Source organism: Phyllostomus discolor, chromosome 2 (assembly GCF_004126475.2).
Source record: "Phyllostomus discolor isolate MPI-MPIP mPhyDis1 chromosome 2, mPhyDis1.pri.v3, whole genome shotgun sequence".
NCBI classification, from domain to species: domain Eukaryota; kingdom Metazoa; phylum Chordata; class Mammalia; order Chiroptera; family Phyllostomidae; genus Phyllostomus; species Phyllostomus discolor.
The window spans coordinates 91,028,765-91,047,033 of NC_040904.2; the positions used below are offsets into that span (position 1 = coordinate 91,028,765).

At 36.1% G+C, this 18,269-nt stretch overlaps 1 protein-coding gene across 5 annotated transcripts in view; it reads left to right on the forward strand.

Annotated features, from left to right (window-relative positions):
• The first annotated feature begins 293 nt into the window (after positions 1-293).
• NECTIN3 (nectin cell adhesion molecule 3) overlaps positions 294-18,269 on the forward strand; it is a 125,757-nt gene continuing 107,781 nt past the window's right edge. For 2 of the 5 annotated variants that reach the window (XM_036018065.1, XM_036018064.1), the window contains exon 1: positions 297-876. In XM_036018065.1, coding sequence (XP_035873958.1) covers positions 717-876 — 160 coding nt within the window. In that variant the 5' untranslated portion in view covers positions 297-716. Of the gene's footprint in view, positions 877-18,269 lie in introns of all 5 variants that reach the window. The other 3 variants (XM_028504160.2, XM_036018063.1, XM_028504145.2) reach the window with 3 other exon arrangements.

The window sequence follows — 18,269 nt, forward strand, 5'->3', positions numbered from 1 at the left end:
ACGACCCCGATTGTCCCGCCACCGCCCTCCGCCTCCATCTGCGCCGGGGCAGCGGTGGACCCACGAGGGGCGGGGTGGGCGAGACCATTGGAAACTCTTGGAAGGGGGGTACGTCTCTGGAACGAGGGGCGGAGCCTACTAATCTATTCCAGATTTTTTTTTTTTTGTCCTTTTTAGAGCCTTGCTTTGGGAGAAACCCCGTTATCAAAGCGGAGAGAAGAGATTTCTCTGTGTGTGTGTGAAAGGGGCGGAGCTTGTGTAGGGGAGCCGGGTGGGAGGAGACGCGGCAGGCAGTCTGGGATCAGACGGGAGCGAGAGTTGGCGTGGGGCCGGCGAGTTCCTGCGCCCGCTCAGAGGGTCGGCTTCCTCTCCCCCTCCCGCACAGGGCGGGGTGGTGCGTTCCGAGTTCCCAGGAGTTCCAGGCGGGCGGGAGCGGGGGGAGGGGAGTGGCGGCGGCGGCGGCAGTGGCGGGCGGCTCCCGCCTCAGCTTCGGCAGTGGCGTCGGCGACGGCGGTGCCGAAGCAGCCGCTAGCACTCCGCTCAGTGTCAGCCGGCGGCGGAGGTTCAAGAACTAGGAGTTAGGAACGCGCGCGCTAGTCCTTCCGCCGCCGCCCTGCCGCAGCCGCTTCAGCCGCCGCCAGGAGCCTGAGGCGCCGGGTCCCGGGGAGCCTGTGGGGGCCGACGAGCGAGCCAGCGGGCCGGGGGGAGGGTGGGGAATGGCGCGGACCCCGGGACCGGCTCCGCTGTGTCCCGTAGGCGGCAAAGCACAACTTTCCTCCGCTTCTCCCCCCGGAGCCGGTCTCCTGCTGCCACCCCCGACGCCACCACCGCTGCTGCTCCTGCTCTTCCCGCTGCTTCTCTTCTCCCGGCTCTGTGGTAGGTGAACTTCGGCGTGGGCTGAGGGAGGCGCGACCCTGGGTCTGGGCGCCTTGGCCGGGCAGGCGCAGGCTGCTCTCCCCAGCGGCTAGGCGGTTGTGTCTGGCGGTTGGCTGCGCGAGCGGGTGCCGCAGACTTTTGTTGGAAACTTTTCCCCGCGTCTGGGGCGAGGACGGGGCAGGACCGGGGCTGGGGCAAGGAGAGCGACGCCCGCCGCCCGCTCCGCTCCTCCGCGGCCGCACTGCTCGCCGCGCTGACTGTCGGGGTTCGGCGGTGCTGCTTTTCTGTCCGGACTCCTCCGTGTGTGCTCCGCAGACCGTTACTTCCTCGCTAATTGGAGCCGGAAGCCAAGAGACTGGACTTAAGGGCTGGGTCTGAGGTGCCGGGAAGCACGTTTGTCGCCTCCCTTTTCCCCGGTGAAACTTCAACTGTGAGCCTAAATACCTTTAGGGACCAGCGTCCGACGGAATGAAGTCTTCGGGTCCACTTCTCTCCCCCTTCCACCCTGGAGAAGGCACCATGTTAGCCCACCCTGCGGCATCCCCTACAGTCAGTTTCCTTAGCTCCTCCGGCCAGGTTCTGCTCTGGCTGCCTCTGGATGGCTTTGTATTGAGCCTGTCTCTGCCTTCGTTTGTGGGACGTCTCTCGCACTGCCAGTCTTTATTTTTGCAAGCACTGTTTGATTTGTGTATTACATACCTGATAGCGTCGACTGTGCCCAGCTCTTCTGATCACAACAAACCACATGGCCCTTCCCTGTCTCTTCCCTGGTGTTTATGGTACAGTTTTCCTTTCACATTTGGGAACTAGTTCTGTTCCTACATGTTGGAAGCTAAAAGTCTACTTGTTAAGGACGGTATAAAAATATCTTTCATACAAGAAAGATGGACGAAAGTGGTCATTAATAGAAGGCGATGATTTGGCAAAATGAGGCCACCAGCTTTTGGGGAATAGCTCAGTCTGCCCTTTGGTAATACCGAAACACTGCAGGACCTTATTCATTCGAAGCTTCTTACTTGGTGAAGAAGGTGGAGAAGCAAAATTTACGTTTGCTCCAACAGTGGTTACCAAGACTTTTTTTTACTGGTATTTAAGGCTACTGTTGGATCTCAGTGTGTAATGAAATCTTAAAACATACCCGAAGTTTTACCAATACTCATTAAAAGGAAAGATGTGTGCGGATTTCTTGGAGAGTGGTTTAGAAGCGACTCCTGTTTGGGGTAGGTGTGTCAAGGTGGTTGGTTATGAGAGAGGCAAACATTTCAAGAGATTGAGTGCCCCTTATAGGCTGCAGTTCACCACTACGTTTCAAGTGATGAAAGTTTCTGATTTACAAAGTACACGATGATAAACGACATGTTGTTTAATCTACAATATTTTGTTTGTTTGTGGTAGCCCCACTCCCCAGGTGTTTGGTTTCACCACAAAATTCCTAATGTTTGTTACTACTTTGAATTGATGCAGGATTCTAGATTGAATTTGTGTACTGTTCTTTCCATTAAGGAAGATTGTCGATTACAGTTGGGTGGGAAAAAAGTGTTAGTTTTACTATCTTAATCCAGGTTGTGTTAAGGACTGAGAGAATATTATTTGTGCCTCCAATAAAGGCTTAAGTAGCTGGGCAAAAGCCTTATGGAAGACTGAAGTTAGGTAATATGTGCATCTGACACAAGGAAATAGAATTTGGGTAATACTTTCACAGTTGTGCAAGTTAAGTGTTGATTGCTTTTTGAAGAAATCGGTTTTCTCATGGAAGAAGAAAAGAGTTTTTAAAAATATCTTTGATAATGTACTATATTTTAGAGTCCTAAAAATTCAGGCAAATGGACTGTGATTTAGAGGATGTGTAAATTGAAGTTTTTAGTCAACTCTGTTTGTAGTGGTAGAGGCAGGCAGTAGCTTTGTGTTACTGTGCACTGCTCATTTTAACAGCTTCCTTTTTTTGGTGTATTGTGTTATAACACCCCAGTTTGTGAACCCTTATGATGAGTTTTTTCCATCAACCTTTTTCTATTTTAAATTTAGCCTCTGAGTTGGTTACACTTGTGACTTTTGGATGCTTAGTACATATGGGAACAGAATTTTCTTCATATAACCTTCTGTTGATCTAACATTAATAGTACTGCTTACAAGGTTTGACATGTACTAATATGTGAGTAGTCAGTTTTAGAGTTGAAAAGATTTTTAGGCTTATTAGAAATGTCTATCTGATGATTTGTTAATAGAATATTTTTCTTTTGATATAATAAGCAGTTTTTCTTTTTGCTAGTGTTTTTGATATGTGGCTTACATTTAGCATAGTCTTAACTACATTCAACCTCTGCAATATCATCTATTACCACAGGTAATTTTCATATCATGTTAATTTAACTGGTAAAAAAACTTTGCAACTGGTAGACTTGATATTTGAAATTTATAAAAAATTACATCAAATTTGTTTGGGCATAGACATTAGCTGTCTTATTTTAAGAATTTACAGGTGAAAAACTGTCAGGTTCTCTCATATATTTTTTAAGCCTAACAAATAGCTAGGTATGAAGGTTAAAGAGACTAAATTTACAATACTATCTGACTTAATAAACCTCATTTATTTAATTCTAGAATTCCATATTTCTTTATGATCAATTCATAAGTGATTAACTTTATCTCACCTTTCTTTCTGTTTTTTCTTGATGTGGAGAATATTATCAGTAATAGAGAAGCTAGACTATTTGACCTTAGTAAGTTCCTGTTTGAATGTAGGATTTTAGTATTTCCAATTTCAATAAGATTTATAGCTTAAGATGGATGTTTAGAAGATTATAGAAAAGATCTAATGTGATATTGAAGCTTTAAGACCACTTTCAGTATTTTTTATATTCGTGGCAGTTGATAGGTACTTGGGGATACAGAACATGAATAAAGCAGAATTCTGTCTTAAAGTATCTTATAACGTTGTGGTAGGCATGAAGGGAATAGATGATTATAGGACAGTTTGGAGTTTATGAGGGAGGTCTGCATGAGATACTATGCCCAGAAGAAGGATACCTAACCAATTAGGTAGTGATATATAAATATGAACTGAGAGGAGAAAAAAGACCAAAAAACCTACTTTAGAAGAGTAAGTTGAGTCAGATCTTCTTATTGAGATTAGACAGTGTGGTATATGGTACAGGTTTGCGCTCTCTCTTTCTCCCCCTTCTCTTCCTCCCTTACCCCCTCTGCAGTTTATGGTTTAGATACTACATAATTTGATTCTGAAAAAAGACTGCTACTTACTAGATGTGTGATTGGCAAATTATTTAACCTCAGTAAACTTAAGGTTTCTCATCTTTAAAAAAATGATATCACCTTGCCTATAGAGTTCTTGTGAGGATTAAATGAAAAAAATGAAATAAAACACTTAGCAGAGTGCATGCAATGTAGTAAACATTCACATGTTAGCACTTAGTGTATTGCACATTAAAGTCAGCCAGTCTGCTGTTTGTCATTTTTAAATTCTACCATGATGTCTTGAATAATTGAGTTTTTGAGTTCATTCATTGACTTGCTGTGTTTGTACTTTACATCATTATTTTAAGTATATAGCCCAGTCAGTTCTCTTTAGACATTTGTTAAATTTACTTCAGATAAATGTATGGTGAAATCAACTGTGTAATTATGTGAAACCTAGTTGACTTTTCCCTTCATGATGCAGAACGCATTTAAGGATTTGGCAGTTCCATAAAGTCACTTAAAATGTTGGTGATTACGTTGAAAATGTCGAGTTGAAGAGGGGAGTCTCAATTTCACTCACACTTTATTAAGTTACTTATAGTATTAGCCTGGAGGCTAAAATACGTATTGCACATATGAATCTTTCTGCATTCTAAACAAATATAATTGGAAATTGAAACAAACTTAAAAGCAAGCAAAAATCACATAATCTTTTCTTGTATTTAGCTACAGCATCCATAGGAATTGGAAAAAGCTGGGCAATTACATGTATGTTTGTGTGTATTTATTATCTTACCTTGTTTAAGTCACTTAGGCTTACATATATTTTTACATATATAACTTAATGATTCAACAACTTTGATGTTCATTTTATATTTGTGTAGTTAAGGAATAAAACTTACGGCTTATTATAACTATTTGGACTATAAATTATTGAAGAGGAGTCTGCTAAAAAGGAGTGTTTTGACATTTTGTAATTTATTCCTGAAAAATGAGTAAATAATATATTGCTGTAGTATATTCTGTAACCTATTAAATTCTTCATAAAAATTGACAAGAAGTACTATATGGTTTTCGAAAGATACAGCATTTAATTAATCATAGTGATTAACATGGAATCAAATAACCCTTAAATCAGTAATGGCATGACTAGTAAAGATGATTTTGTGTGCCAAGAACTGAAATCCAAAATCCTTCAAATCATTAATTTACTTTTGATTACCTTTTATATTTTTATCTAAAATTGTCTGTCAAGTCTTGAAACCATATACTTTCCTGATTTTATAAAACTTGAGATTTTTTATTTTATGACGGGTTTTGACATAGTTTAGTCATCTATTTGAATAAAATTGTTGTGAATCTTTATCAAGGGTGAGCTTTAAGTGTTTTCCAAGTGACTCACTTCTTTTTAAAAAAAATATATATATATATATTTATTTATTTTTAGAGAGGAAGGAAGGGAAGGAGAAAGGGAGAGAAACATCAATGTGTACTTACCTCTCACACACCCCCTGTTGGGGGCACAACTTGGGTCGCAATCCAGGCATGTGCTCGGACTGGGAATGGAACCAGCGACCCTTTGGCTTGATGGCCTGTGCTCTATCCACTGAGCCACACCAGCCAGAGTAGTACAAGTAACTCACTCCTTATAGTTTAGGTCACTACTCTAAAATTTTAGTGAGAGCTGCCTTCTGAGACATATTGCAGGTACCATAATTGTTTTAGAAAGGATATTGTATTGCATACTTACACTGTGAATTTTTAGCATCCAGGAGATTGTTTTTCTTGTAACCCTATTGACTACCAACATTCATTCTGCTAATTGAGATGAGGAAAGAACTCTGTTGCATTCTGAGTAGATACTCATAAATTGGAATTTGAGGCATGTGTGTAAACATACCAGCTCATAACTAGATTAAGTGGCTAAGAATTGACAGTATGCTTTTCAACACTATACATGATTATTTTGTTGGTGTAAGATAGTAAATTGTGGCTTTATAAATAGGGCAGTTACAATAGTTAAAAAACTATTTGATTTTCTTCAATTTTAATCATTAAAAATAAAATTAAACTTTTTCTTATTTTAAATAATTTGGACATTATACCTGTTAGCTCTCAAGCCTAAGTTTCTTTGGAAGAAATACATTTTTTAAAGTGGGGAGGAGCTTATAAATCATTCTCCTTAACTAGCTAGGGTCAGCAAAAGTAGGATGTGCAGATGGATTCAAATTATAGTTACTAGGGATTCTTTTCCAAAACAACATTCCAGGCCCTACTATGGACTTACTGGATCACCAATTTTGGCAAGAGGAGTGAGAAATGGAGAGTGGGGATTGGATCATTTGTATTTTAAGAGACATCATCAGATGATTCCTTCCTCTAAAGTGCTATTTTTACAGCATTTTTATTTATGATTTGACCAGAAGTGATTGCTATTCTGAAAGAAATAATACTCTACTATTTTGTTCACATGTCCCCATATGTGTGGCATGGAGTAGGCACTCAAGTTGCTTTTTTTTCTTCAAATTTATTTATTTCAGGTATTTAACAGCAAAATCAAATTTAGTTTAAACCAGCACTGTTTAACAGAAATAAAATGTGAGCCACATAATTTTGTTATCCTGATGGCACATTAAAAAAGTGAAAGAAATGGATGAAATTAACCTTAATATTTTATTTAACATGACATAACCAGAATATTTTAGCATGCAGTTAATATTTTAAAATTGACATACATTTTCTTTCATAGTAAGTATTTGAAATCTGGTATGCATTTTATACTTACAGACTGATATTTAGACTAACTGTATTTCATTTGTTCAGTAGTTAGTTGTGGCTGGTGTCTACCGTGTTAGACAGTGTAGGTTGAAACTATCGTTTCTCTGAAGTACGTTGTCCTTCTCTGGTCCTATAAAGCCTAAAATGACATTATTCTTCCTTCCTCTACCTACTCTGATTTTGAAGTGCCCAGTTTAAGATTAATTTTCTCCGTAAACCTTCTATACTATATTGTATATAATTAATTATATACTGCAATTAATTAGTATCTAATTATAAATTGTTTTGTGATGTGTGCTCTTTGCATTAAAGACTTTGTTTCAAGCTTCATTGTATGTATCATAGTACATATCACAGAATAAACAAATTGTTTTTTAAATTATATTGATTTTAGCATTTGCTTTCTCCCATTGTAATTGTTTAAGGAATTGACCAAATGGTATCAGATAATACTTGGTTTATGATTTTGTCTCCCATGTTGAAATAAAAAATAGAGTAATAGCTATAATAAATGACTATAAAAGCTTTTCTGAATTGTTTTATTTCCTATCTGATCCTAGATATCTCTGAGATCTTTGGTCTCTGGAGGCCTCTCCTGTTCTGTGTTTAACAGTCTGACATGTGGTCACTAGTGGGAAATGCATGCAAATTCTCTTCCTTTTTTCATGCAGTATTTAGAGCAGTGTTTGCCAAAGCATTTCAGTGGAATACTAGTCTGAGAAGATACGTTTTTGGAACAAAATACCATGGTTGAATACATTTGGGAATGGGAAAAACTGACCGTATAGCCCCCTCATGGAAAGTCACTATGTACATTAGTTTGTTAATGGTCTAAGAAATTCTTCAGTAAAATATTCTGTTTTACAAACTAATTAAACAAATTATTTTGTATGTGTGTAATGCCTGTTATGTTGCAGACTGTATATTGTGCCAAACACTCCCTAGGAAATATATCCTTAGAGAAGTTTGTATACTTGTTACTATTCTGCCTTGAGATTATTCCTGTTCCTATCTGCCAAGATGGGTGGAAATACACACATTCACACACACATGTTTACTTAAACTAGAAAAAGTTAATGGATTTTAAATATGTTGCTTGATGAGATAGTTTTTCATTGGTTTTTCTTTTTTCTAAAAATTCTCTTTGCACTCTTTAGTTCTGTTTACTCCTCATTGTCTTACCCATTTTGAATCTGAAGTGTTTGCAAAATTGACCTAGGATGAATTCTTTGGTATTGCAAAATCATCTTTGTTTTATTTATCCCAGGATAGATGCAGCTTCTGTGAGGCATACCTCACTTGATGTACAAGATATCTCACTCTGGGTTTGAGTTTTAGGAATAAATTGAGTAAATTTAAGATGGCTAATCTATTTTGTAATGAAAGTATAATAGTGCTGTTACTGGCAAGGATAAGAGAAAACCCAGAGACAAATATATAAACATAGGTGCACACAGCTAGGACTCAACTCAGTGTTTAAGAATATTCTACATGATTAAGAGTTTAATTCTTCTAATGGCTTCAAGTCAGAAAAAAACCAAAAATATTAAAATGTCAGTATTGGTAAACTGATAAGATTAATTTTGTAAAGAACTATTTCTGTAAATTACCCATGACAAACATGATTGTTATTACTGAAATATCTCAGGCCATCATTTTTGAAAATGACTAATTTAGTCATAGCTACTATGGGACAGATTAACTTTCATTTCACAAGTGTCTTGTCATTATGAACTTGAAATCCCCTTCTGATTTTATTTAGATTAGAGACAATCATTCATGACTAAAAGTCAATTTAATACTAAGACAATAAACTGTCTAGTTTTAATGTGCTCACAGGTACTCTGGTATCTTTACTTTAAATGCAAACTTTTTTTTAAAGAGCTCATTTTTTTCCTTTTTGAATAGATTTAAGTGGAAGAAGGTACATAGCTAACAGTTCTATCCTCACTAATGGCAAAGGGCTGGAACATCATAGCATTTTTCACTACACTATGAGTCTGCATATGATAATGGGTGTAGCAGCTACTCTAAATCTCTGATTTCTGCTTGTTAAACTTAAAGACGTAAAAACCTACCATCTACAAAAACTTTCACTAACATACAAATAATTCAGTTATGTTGAGTATCTACTTTTATAGTTGTTTCCCATTCCTAAGCAATTCTGAGATTACATATATATGATTTTGATGATACAGTATCATTTGCCTAGTTCATAATAGAACCAAAATTAATACTGAAATAACAGTAAGAACCTCCTATTATCTTTCAAGGTGTTACCTTCTGTTTATTGTACACTAGTACAATGATAGAGAATTTATTTTTTATCTTGTACAGGTAAGATAGCCCCTACAGTTGACTGATTTTGAAAAACAAGGCATATCGAGGCTAGAGTTAGTAATACTAATGAAGACATCTGTTATTTCTGAGCAAGAAATAAACTTTAGTTAGACCATTGACATTCTTTTCTGTATTTAAGGTAGGTTATTTTTACATCTTTTGATGGAAAGACACTTTCAACTTTTAGATTTGTAGACCAGTTTGCAATTATGGCTGTTTTGAAGTCATGAATCATTTATCAAACTTATTTTTTCAATTGTGTATAAACAGATCTAAGCATTGATACATATACATTTTTTGTTGTATTTATAATTGATAGTGAAAATGTTTAAATATATAAGTAGTTGGTGAAATTTGTATATAGCATGCTAAAAGGTCTGTATTCTAAAAGCTTTAATCATAACAGCATTTGTTTAAAAAACAAACAAAAAAAAACCAAATCTGGTTTCCTAAGAAAACATTTTTCTTTGAGGATACTACTGCTGCTTTGCTGCCCTCTACAGTCATCTAAACTAGACACTAAATTTTTCTCCTGTCAGATAATTAAAATACTTCCTTGGCTTGTGAGCTTTAAATCTTAGGAGTGGTTTGAGTAATATTTACTGTTAAAATATCATAATGTTTAGTTAGTCACAACAGTCTCTGCCTGTAATAAAAAAATAAAGGGTTTAGGAATTGGGGCAGGAAGTAGATTGGGGACTATTGAGCATCAAACAGGAAACAGGTGATAGAGCACCAACTAAGTGCTAGGTGGTATCCTCTTTTTCAACTACAGTTTCAACTACAGTTGAAAAAGAGGATACCATAGTGGCTGCCCTCAAGCTTATAAACCCCAATAGTAAGGCTAATGCATTTAAAAATATATCTGTAAAAGACATTTGTAACAACATACCAAGTAGTATGATACAGCCTTTAAAAAAAGCTAAGTAAGGCTTGGAAGGGTTAAGGAAAGCTAATTAGAGAAAAAATTTTGAGCTGTGTCTTCAAGAATAAAGTTCAGACAGATAAAACAGTTTTTTCAAACAGAGAAGAAAATATTTGTTAAAACACAAAGCATCTGTTACCCAGAAAGGACTACCTAGGCTCCTTGGAGTCTTTGCCCTTAAGAAATGTAATATTTAATTGTTAGGAGATTTGGAATTAGAGAAGTGTGTGCATGTCTGTTATAATCCCTGTTACTAACCTCTCTTAAAATGTTTCATCTGTAAAATATACAGAGTTGCTGTGAAAATTAAATGAAATCCTTATGAAACTGCTGTAAAGTGCTTTACAAATACCACTAGCAATAATACAAGGGAAAATAAATTGTCTTAGTTAGAAATATAAACAAAGTGTTGTGGGATTATAGAAGAAAGAACAGTTTAACTGGGAGTGGAGGAAGACTTAATAGAGGACCTAATTTTCTAGCTTATTATATTAAGTGCTATATTGAAGAATTTACTCAAATTCAAAGGATGACAAATACTGGGTTGGCCAAGACATTTGTTTAGTTTTTTCCATAACATAAAAAAGACATTTTCCACTTGCATTAATAACTATATTCATTTGGATAGTTTGAGTATGTCCACTATCTCCCATTGTAGTATAACATTGATCTCAATTAATGTCTTGATTTGATCACTATCAACTTAACAGGTCTACCTGACCATGAAGCATCATCCAGCAAGAAATCTCAAGCATGAAACTTCACAAAACATTTTTGACATGTTCAATCAGTCACAGTAACTTCTCTGCACACTGCATAAGTCTTTTTTTTTGCATTTCAGTTGTGTTTTTACCTTTTTAAAATAATAAAGCATATGTCAAAAATGTTGCATATTTTCTTCTATCTTTAATATTAAAATTGACTACACAAAAATTTATCAATTTTGATGTTTTACTTTTTAAATGCACTCTATATAACAGCTGTCACAATACAGTTTAACAAAATTGTTTCTAATGAAAAAGACAACTAAATGCCACTAGAGCCATCTTGGGGAAAAAAACAAATGAACTTTTTGGGCAACCCCATATTTGCTGCTGAGATGACTTTCATGGAAATTTTGGTGGAAGAGAAAGGAGTGGATTATAGCATAAATTGTGGGGGTTTAGCCTTGACCGTCTGTTGTCCATAATGCAGAAGAAAGGACAAATTGCCAAACAGTGCTGAAAATGACTAGATATGTAGTCTTAAAATATTCAGCCTCCTTTTTTCCTTCCTCTTCACCCCTCAACAGTTTTACATGTACAAAAGTGAAGCTGCTCTAGTAGAAGTTCTAAGCCCTGTCTCTTGAAATTTTTTTTGAGTAGAATTCAGCATACTAGTACTAGTGGTAGTACTTTTTTCCCACTTCTCCCTTGAGTTGCATTGTCAGAATTGGACCGGGAGAACAATTTGAAACCACTTTTGTAGTCCACAGTTTTCCTTTGCTAGAAGAATCTGAGACCTATCAAGGTTATAATTGTGCTTATTTTTTTACTAATCTGTGAAATTTTTCTTCAGATTTTGAACACAGAAGAAAAATACTCTTAAATCAACAGTGATTCTGAGACTTTTGAGTGGTGTGTGAGTTTAAACATCTTTCCTGTTTCCATTTATTGTCACTACTCTTGTTCTAGACATTTATTTCTCATGCCTAGTTTAGTGCAGTAACCTCCTGTAATCATTTGATAGGGCCACCATAACAAATTACCATAAACTTGGAGGCTTAAAACAGCAAATTTATTCTCTCACAGTTTTGGAGTGTAAGTATGGATAGGGCCACATTCCCTTCAGAAAGCTCTAGGGGAGTTTCTCTTCCTTGATTCTTCCAGCTTCTGGGGCTATGGATGTTCTTTAATTTATGACTTCATAACTCCATTCTCTGCCTCTCTATTTACACAGCTTTCTCCTCTGGTTTTCCTTTGTGTGTCACTTACAAGGACATTTTCCATAGGTTTGTCTGGCTCCAAACTTCCTTTTTTATTAAACCCTATTACCATTCACAATTTTAAGTCTCATTCTTCACTCTGAGAAGTATCATACTACTGAACAATAAGCTCCATGTACTTGTTTGGAGGTGCCTCTTTTAAAACAGTGTGAGATTTTTGAACTACCAATGCATGTTATATAAATATACACACATGTATGTATATATAAATATATAAGGTCTGTCTGGAAAAAGTCCAGCCATTGTTAATATAACGATGGTTTGCATGACATTGATATAACATGGCAGCCAAGGAGAGTGGACTGGAATGCACATGCATGAACAATAACTACTTAACCTCACCCTAATAGTCAGTGGGTATGGTAGGCACCACTGAGTGAGCATGTGTACTGTGTGGCTATCACATTCAAAATGACTGAGCAGGTAGAGCAACAAATCTGCATCAAATTTTATGTTAACCTTGAACATTCCTCTGTGGCAACTATTTGGATGATTCAGAAGGCAAGAGCTATAGGTGACTGGTGATTGGTAGCTTCATCACAACAATGCATCCAACTCACGTATCACGTCTTGTGCAGAGTTTTTTGGCAAAACATCAAATCACCCAGGTGACTCAGCCTCATTACAGCCCAGATTTGGTGCCCTGTGACTTCTGGGTTTTCTCAAAACTAAAATCACCTTTGAAAGGGAAGAGATTTCAGACTATCTTTGAGATTCAGGAAAATATGACAGGGCAGTTGATGGGGATTGGAAGAACTGTGTGAGGTCCCAAGGTGCCTACTTTGAAGGAGACCGAGGTATCATTGTCCTGTGTACAGTGTTTCTTGTATCTTCTTCAAAAAAAGTCTCTGTTTTGCATATTACATGGCTGGATACCTTCTGGTCAGATGTTCATGTATATATATTTATGTATATAAATTTTTATGTGAATTATGGAAGGTTAATTATGAGAATTGATAATACATCATTGTCTTTGAAGGACAAGTTATTTAAAATGGTTTCATCTATTTATATCCCAGACCTTCCTATTTTTATGTATCACTTATAATAAGGTTTAAAGTAAATTAAAGAATCAGAAGTAAAATCAGTAGTATGGTTAAATAATAATTTCTTTGGTTGAAAATTATTTACTGTTGGTTGTAAATTTTACTGCTGGAATATAATTACTGCAGTATTTGGGGGAATACATTTTATTAAGATGATTAAAACTCAAATTTATTTAAACAATCTTGTTTAAAAATTTGCCGGATTCATAGGTTGAAATGGGAATAAAAAAAGCAAATTCTTAGTAATTGTTATAAAATTCCATTCTCCCATGCATTTCATTTCTGATGGAAGAAGTGCTGACTTAATTACAACCCCCTTCCACCTTTTTGAAATTCTCTGAGCTTTTGTATGTCTCAACTAAAGCACTTCTAGGTTTTCTTTCTGTGAAACATTTAGAATTTCTTTATAATGTGCTCAGCGTGATGGAGTTGGAAAGATTACTTTTAGAAGCCTCCTTAAGATATTTTCTATATTTGAAATTAAAAGGTAGCGCTTGATTGAAAATAGATAGTGGAAATGACATTTTAGAAAATCATTTTATAAAGGCTGACTTCACTACTTAAATATTAGTAGAGATGATATGATAGTGGGGTGACATCTACATTAGTATTAATGTATAGGAGATATTGTAGAGGTTTGCAATTTGTACTTTTTATTGCTGTGTTGGTTACATATAAATTATTATTATAGAAATCTAAACTTCAAAAAAGTAACTCTTTGAGGCCGATTTTTTTTTAACTTTGTAGAAAACTCTGGACCTGTAGTTAAAAGAAGTTAACCTTTATCGAACCTTTGTCTTAGAATTGCGCTATCCAGACCTTTCTGCAATGACGCAATATACTATTAAGCTGTACTCTTCAGAATTATAGTCACTTGCCACATGTGGCAATTGAGCACTTGAATGGCTAGTGTAAATGGAAGCCTGAGTTTTAAGTTTTATTTTAATTTAAAAACCACAGATGGCTAGTGGCTGGAGCTGTGCAGTTATAGGAAGTTCTAAGCACTGAGCTAGAAGAAAATTAGAACACTAGTTCTAGTTTTTTACTGTGTCATTTTGATTACTGCCCTTCACCAATTTAGGATTATGCCTACTCTCCAGTCTTCCTTCTGTATTTGGACCTCATATTGAATCTTTGCCTATGAAAATCTTAGCATTCATAGCACAGCTTAAATATCACCACTTGCAAAGGATCCCCTGATCCTCTAGCCTAGACTGTAGTAAATGGCACTGTCTCCTATTACAGTAGTTCCCATTTATTCATTTTGGATATGTTCCAAGACCCCCAATGGATGCCTGATACTGTGGATAGTACCAGATCCTATATATACTACTTTTTCCTATGTGATAATGTTTAGTTTGTAAATTAGGCACAGTAAGAGATTAACAACAATTAAATTTATGGGTAGTGTATATAGACTGGATATACTGAACAAAGGGGTGGTTCATGTCCTGGAGAGATGGAGTGGAATGGCACAAGATTTTATCACACTATTCAGAACAGTGCACAAATTAAAACTTAGGAATTATTTATTTCTAGAATTTTCTATTTAATATTTTCAGACCTCAGTTGACTTCAGGTGACTGAAACTGCAGAAAGCTAAACCATGAATGGGGGTAGGGCTACTGTAGTAAGAAAAGAACTTTTGCTGCCATATTTACCAACCTACCTATTTGTGCTGGTAGATTGCCTGCTACAATAGAGGCACAATGAATGGTTGATATAATCCCTTCCAATCCTGTTCCATATGGTCCTCTTTCCTCAAAGATATCACTTTAATGGTTGCCCTGTCTGTTCTGCCATAAATTTTTCTTTTAAATAATTTTAATATGCCCCATTAAAAAATCTTTTTTACCCATCATTTCTTTTGAGCTACTGTCTGATCTCTGCCTACCTTTATAGTAAAAGTCCCAACAAAAGTTACCTGTGTACTAAGTGTTCTCCAATCAGTCTCTTATTCTTCCTTTTTTGTAAAACAGTTTTACTGGGTCTAAGTGACATATAATAAGCTGCACATATATAAGGTGTACAATTTGATAAGTTTTAACAAAGTGTAGACCTGTTAAATCATCACTACAATGAAGGTACTGAATGTTATCCATCATCCCCAAGAGTTTTCTTGTGTCCTCTGTTAAATTGTCTAATCGTCTGTCTCATCACTTCCTACTCCTTTTCCTTCATGCAAGCACTAACTTGGATCTGGTCACCAGAAAGTAGTTTGCATTTTGTAGCTTTGTATAAAGGGAATCATACTCTTTGTACTCTTTGTCTTCAAACATAATTATTTTGAAATTCACCCATGTTGTTAAATGTATCAGTTTATTTCCTTTTATTGCTGAATAGTATTTGGTTATATGAGTATTTTTAAAAACTTTAATAGACTTTAGTTTTTTTTTTTGCAGTTTTAGTTCATGGCAAAATTGAATGGAAATTACAGAGTTCTCATATACCCCTAGTGCTCCTCTACCACATTGCCCCCACCCCTGCAAGGATGATCAACAGATACTCATCCCCTACTGAAGTGGTATTTTTCTTACAATCAGTGAACCCACATTGACACATCATTATTGCCCAGAGGCCATAGTTTACGTTACAGTTTACTGTTGGTGTTGTACATTCTGTGTGTCCTGTCAAATGTATAATGGCATGCATACAACATAATAGTAACATACAGAGTAGTTTCGCTGCTCTAAAAATTCTCTGGGTTCCATCTATTCATTTCTCCCACTCTTCTAACTCCTGGAAACTATTAATCTTTTTGTTTTTAGTTTTTTCTCCCCAGAATATCATATAGCTGGAATCATAGCCTTTACAGATTGGCTTTTTTAACTTGACAGTGTGCATTTAAGGTTCCTTTATGTTTTTTTGTGGCTTGATAGCAAATTTCTTTATAGCACTGAGTAATATTTCTTTGTCTGGACATACCACAACCTATCTGTTCACTTGGTTGCTCCCAAGTTTTGGCAGTTATAAAGTTGCTATAAATATTGTGTGAAGGATTTTGTGTGGGCATTAATTTTCTACACATTAGGACAGATACCAAGGAAAACAATGGCTGAGACCTATGGTTAGAGTATATTTAGTGTGTAAGAAACTGCCAAACTGTCTTCCAAAGTGGCTGTGTCATTTTTCACTCTGACCAGCAATGAATGGGAGTTCCTGTTGTTCCATGTCCTTGCCAGCATTTGGTGTTGGCAGTGTTTGGATTTTGACAATTCTGATAGGTGTTAAATGGTTCCTCATTGTTAATTTGCAGCTTCTTAATGACATGATTGAGCATCAATTTCGTATGGTTATTTACCATCTGTATGTCTTCTTTGTAATGTATCTTTATGGGTTTGGCCCATTTTTCAATTGGATTGTTTGTTTTCTTATTGTTGAGCTTAAAAAGTTATTTTTACATTTTGAATAACAGTCTTTTATTAGATACGTGTTTTGCAAGCATTTTCTCCTATTCTGTACACCTTGTCTTCTCATTCTTTTGATGGTGTCTTTTGCACAGCAGAAATTTTAATTTTGATGTTGTCAAGCCCATTGCTTATTTCTTTCATGGATCTTGTCTTTCGTATTGTATCTGAAAATTAATTGCCATACCCAAGGTCATCTAGATTTTATTTTTTCCAGTTAAACTTTTAGGAGGTTTATGTTTTATATTTAGATTGGTGATCAGTTTTGAGTTGGTGATTCAGTCTTGGAGGGTGTAAAGCCTATGTCATATTTTTGCATGAGGATGTCCAGTTCCAGAGTCATTTGTTTAAAAGACTCTGCTTCATTATATTGCTTTTGCTCTTTCATCAAATATCAGTTGACTATAGTTCTCTGAATTTATATCTGGGCTCTCTGGTTCATCAATCTGTTTGTCCTTAGCCAGTGCCAGACTGACTTGCTTACTTGAGCTCTCTATATAGTAAGTCTTGAAGTCAGGTAGTGTTAGTACTCTGACTTTGTTCTTCTTCTTCAATATTGCATTGGTTATTCTGGGTCTTTTTTTTCTCCATGTGCATTATTAGAATCAGTTTGTCAGTATCCATATGGTAACTGTCTGAGATTTTAACTGGGATTGTACTGAATCTGTAGATTAAGTTGGGAAGGACTGACATTTTAACAGTAGAGTCTTCCTGTTCATGAATAATGGAATATCTCTACATTTATTTAGTTCTTTAATTTTCTTTGAATACTTGTCAGTTTTACTCATGTAGATCTTGTACACATTTTGTTAGATTTATACTTATTTAATTTTTGGGTGCAGATATAAACAATATCATCTTTAATTTCAAGTTCTGCTCATTAATTGCTATCATAAGAAGGCAGTTGTATACCGCAGCCTTGCTGTAATTGCTTATTTTGAGTTTTTCTTCAATTACTTTTGATTTTCTTATAGACAATCGTGTCATCTGTGAACAGAATTTTATTTTTTCTTCCTAATCAGTATACTTTTTATTTTGTTTTCTTATTAGCAAGAAAGAACTTGCAGTGTGATGTTGAAAGGTACAACAGAAGGGACATCTTGCCTTGTTCCTGATATTATTGGAAAAGCTAGTTTTTCATCATTAAGTATGATGTTTTAAGTATGTAGGTTTTTAAAATAGATGTTTTTAATCAAGTTGAAGAATATCTTGTCTTTTCCTAGTTGGGTATTCCTTTTTATTGCTGAGTAGTATTTCATTGTTTGGGTATACCACAATCTGTCTGTATATTTACCTGCTGATGGACATTTGGGTTGGTTCCAGTTTTTGGAGATTACAAATAAAGCTTCTATGAACATTTTTGAACAAGTCTTTGCATAGACATATGCTTTCTTTTCCAGTAAGTAAAGACAGTGAAATGAGTGTATAATGTGCTTGTATATTTAAGAAACTGCCAAAGTATCTTCTAATACAGGTGTATAGTTTTACAGTTCAATCAGGAATGTAGAAGAGTTTCAGTTTCTCTACATTCTCTCCAACAGTTGTCCCTATTTTTTAATTAAGTTTATTGGGGTGACATTGGTTAATACAATTAAATAGATTTCAAATGTACAGGTCTATGATACATCATCTGAATATTGCATTGTGTGCCCACCACCCAAAGTCAAACCTTCTTTCACTGTATACTTGATCCCCTTTACCCTTTATTACCTTCCTCC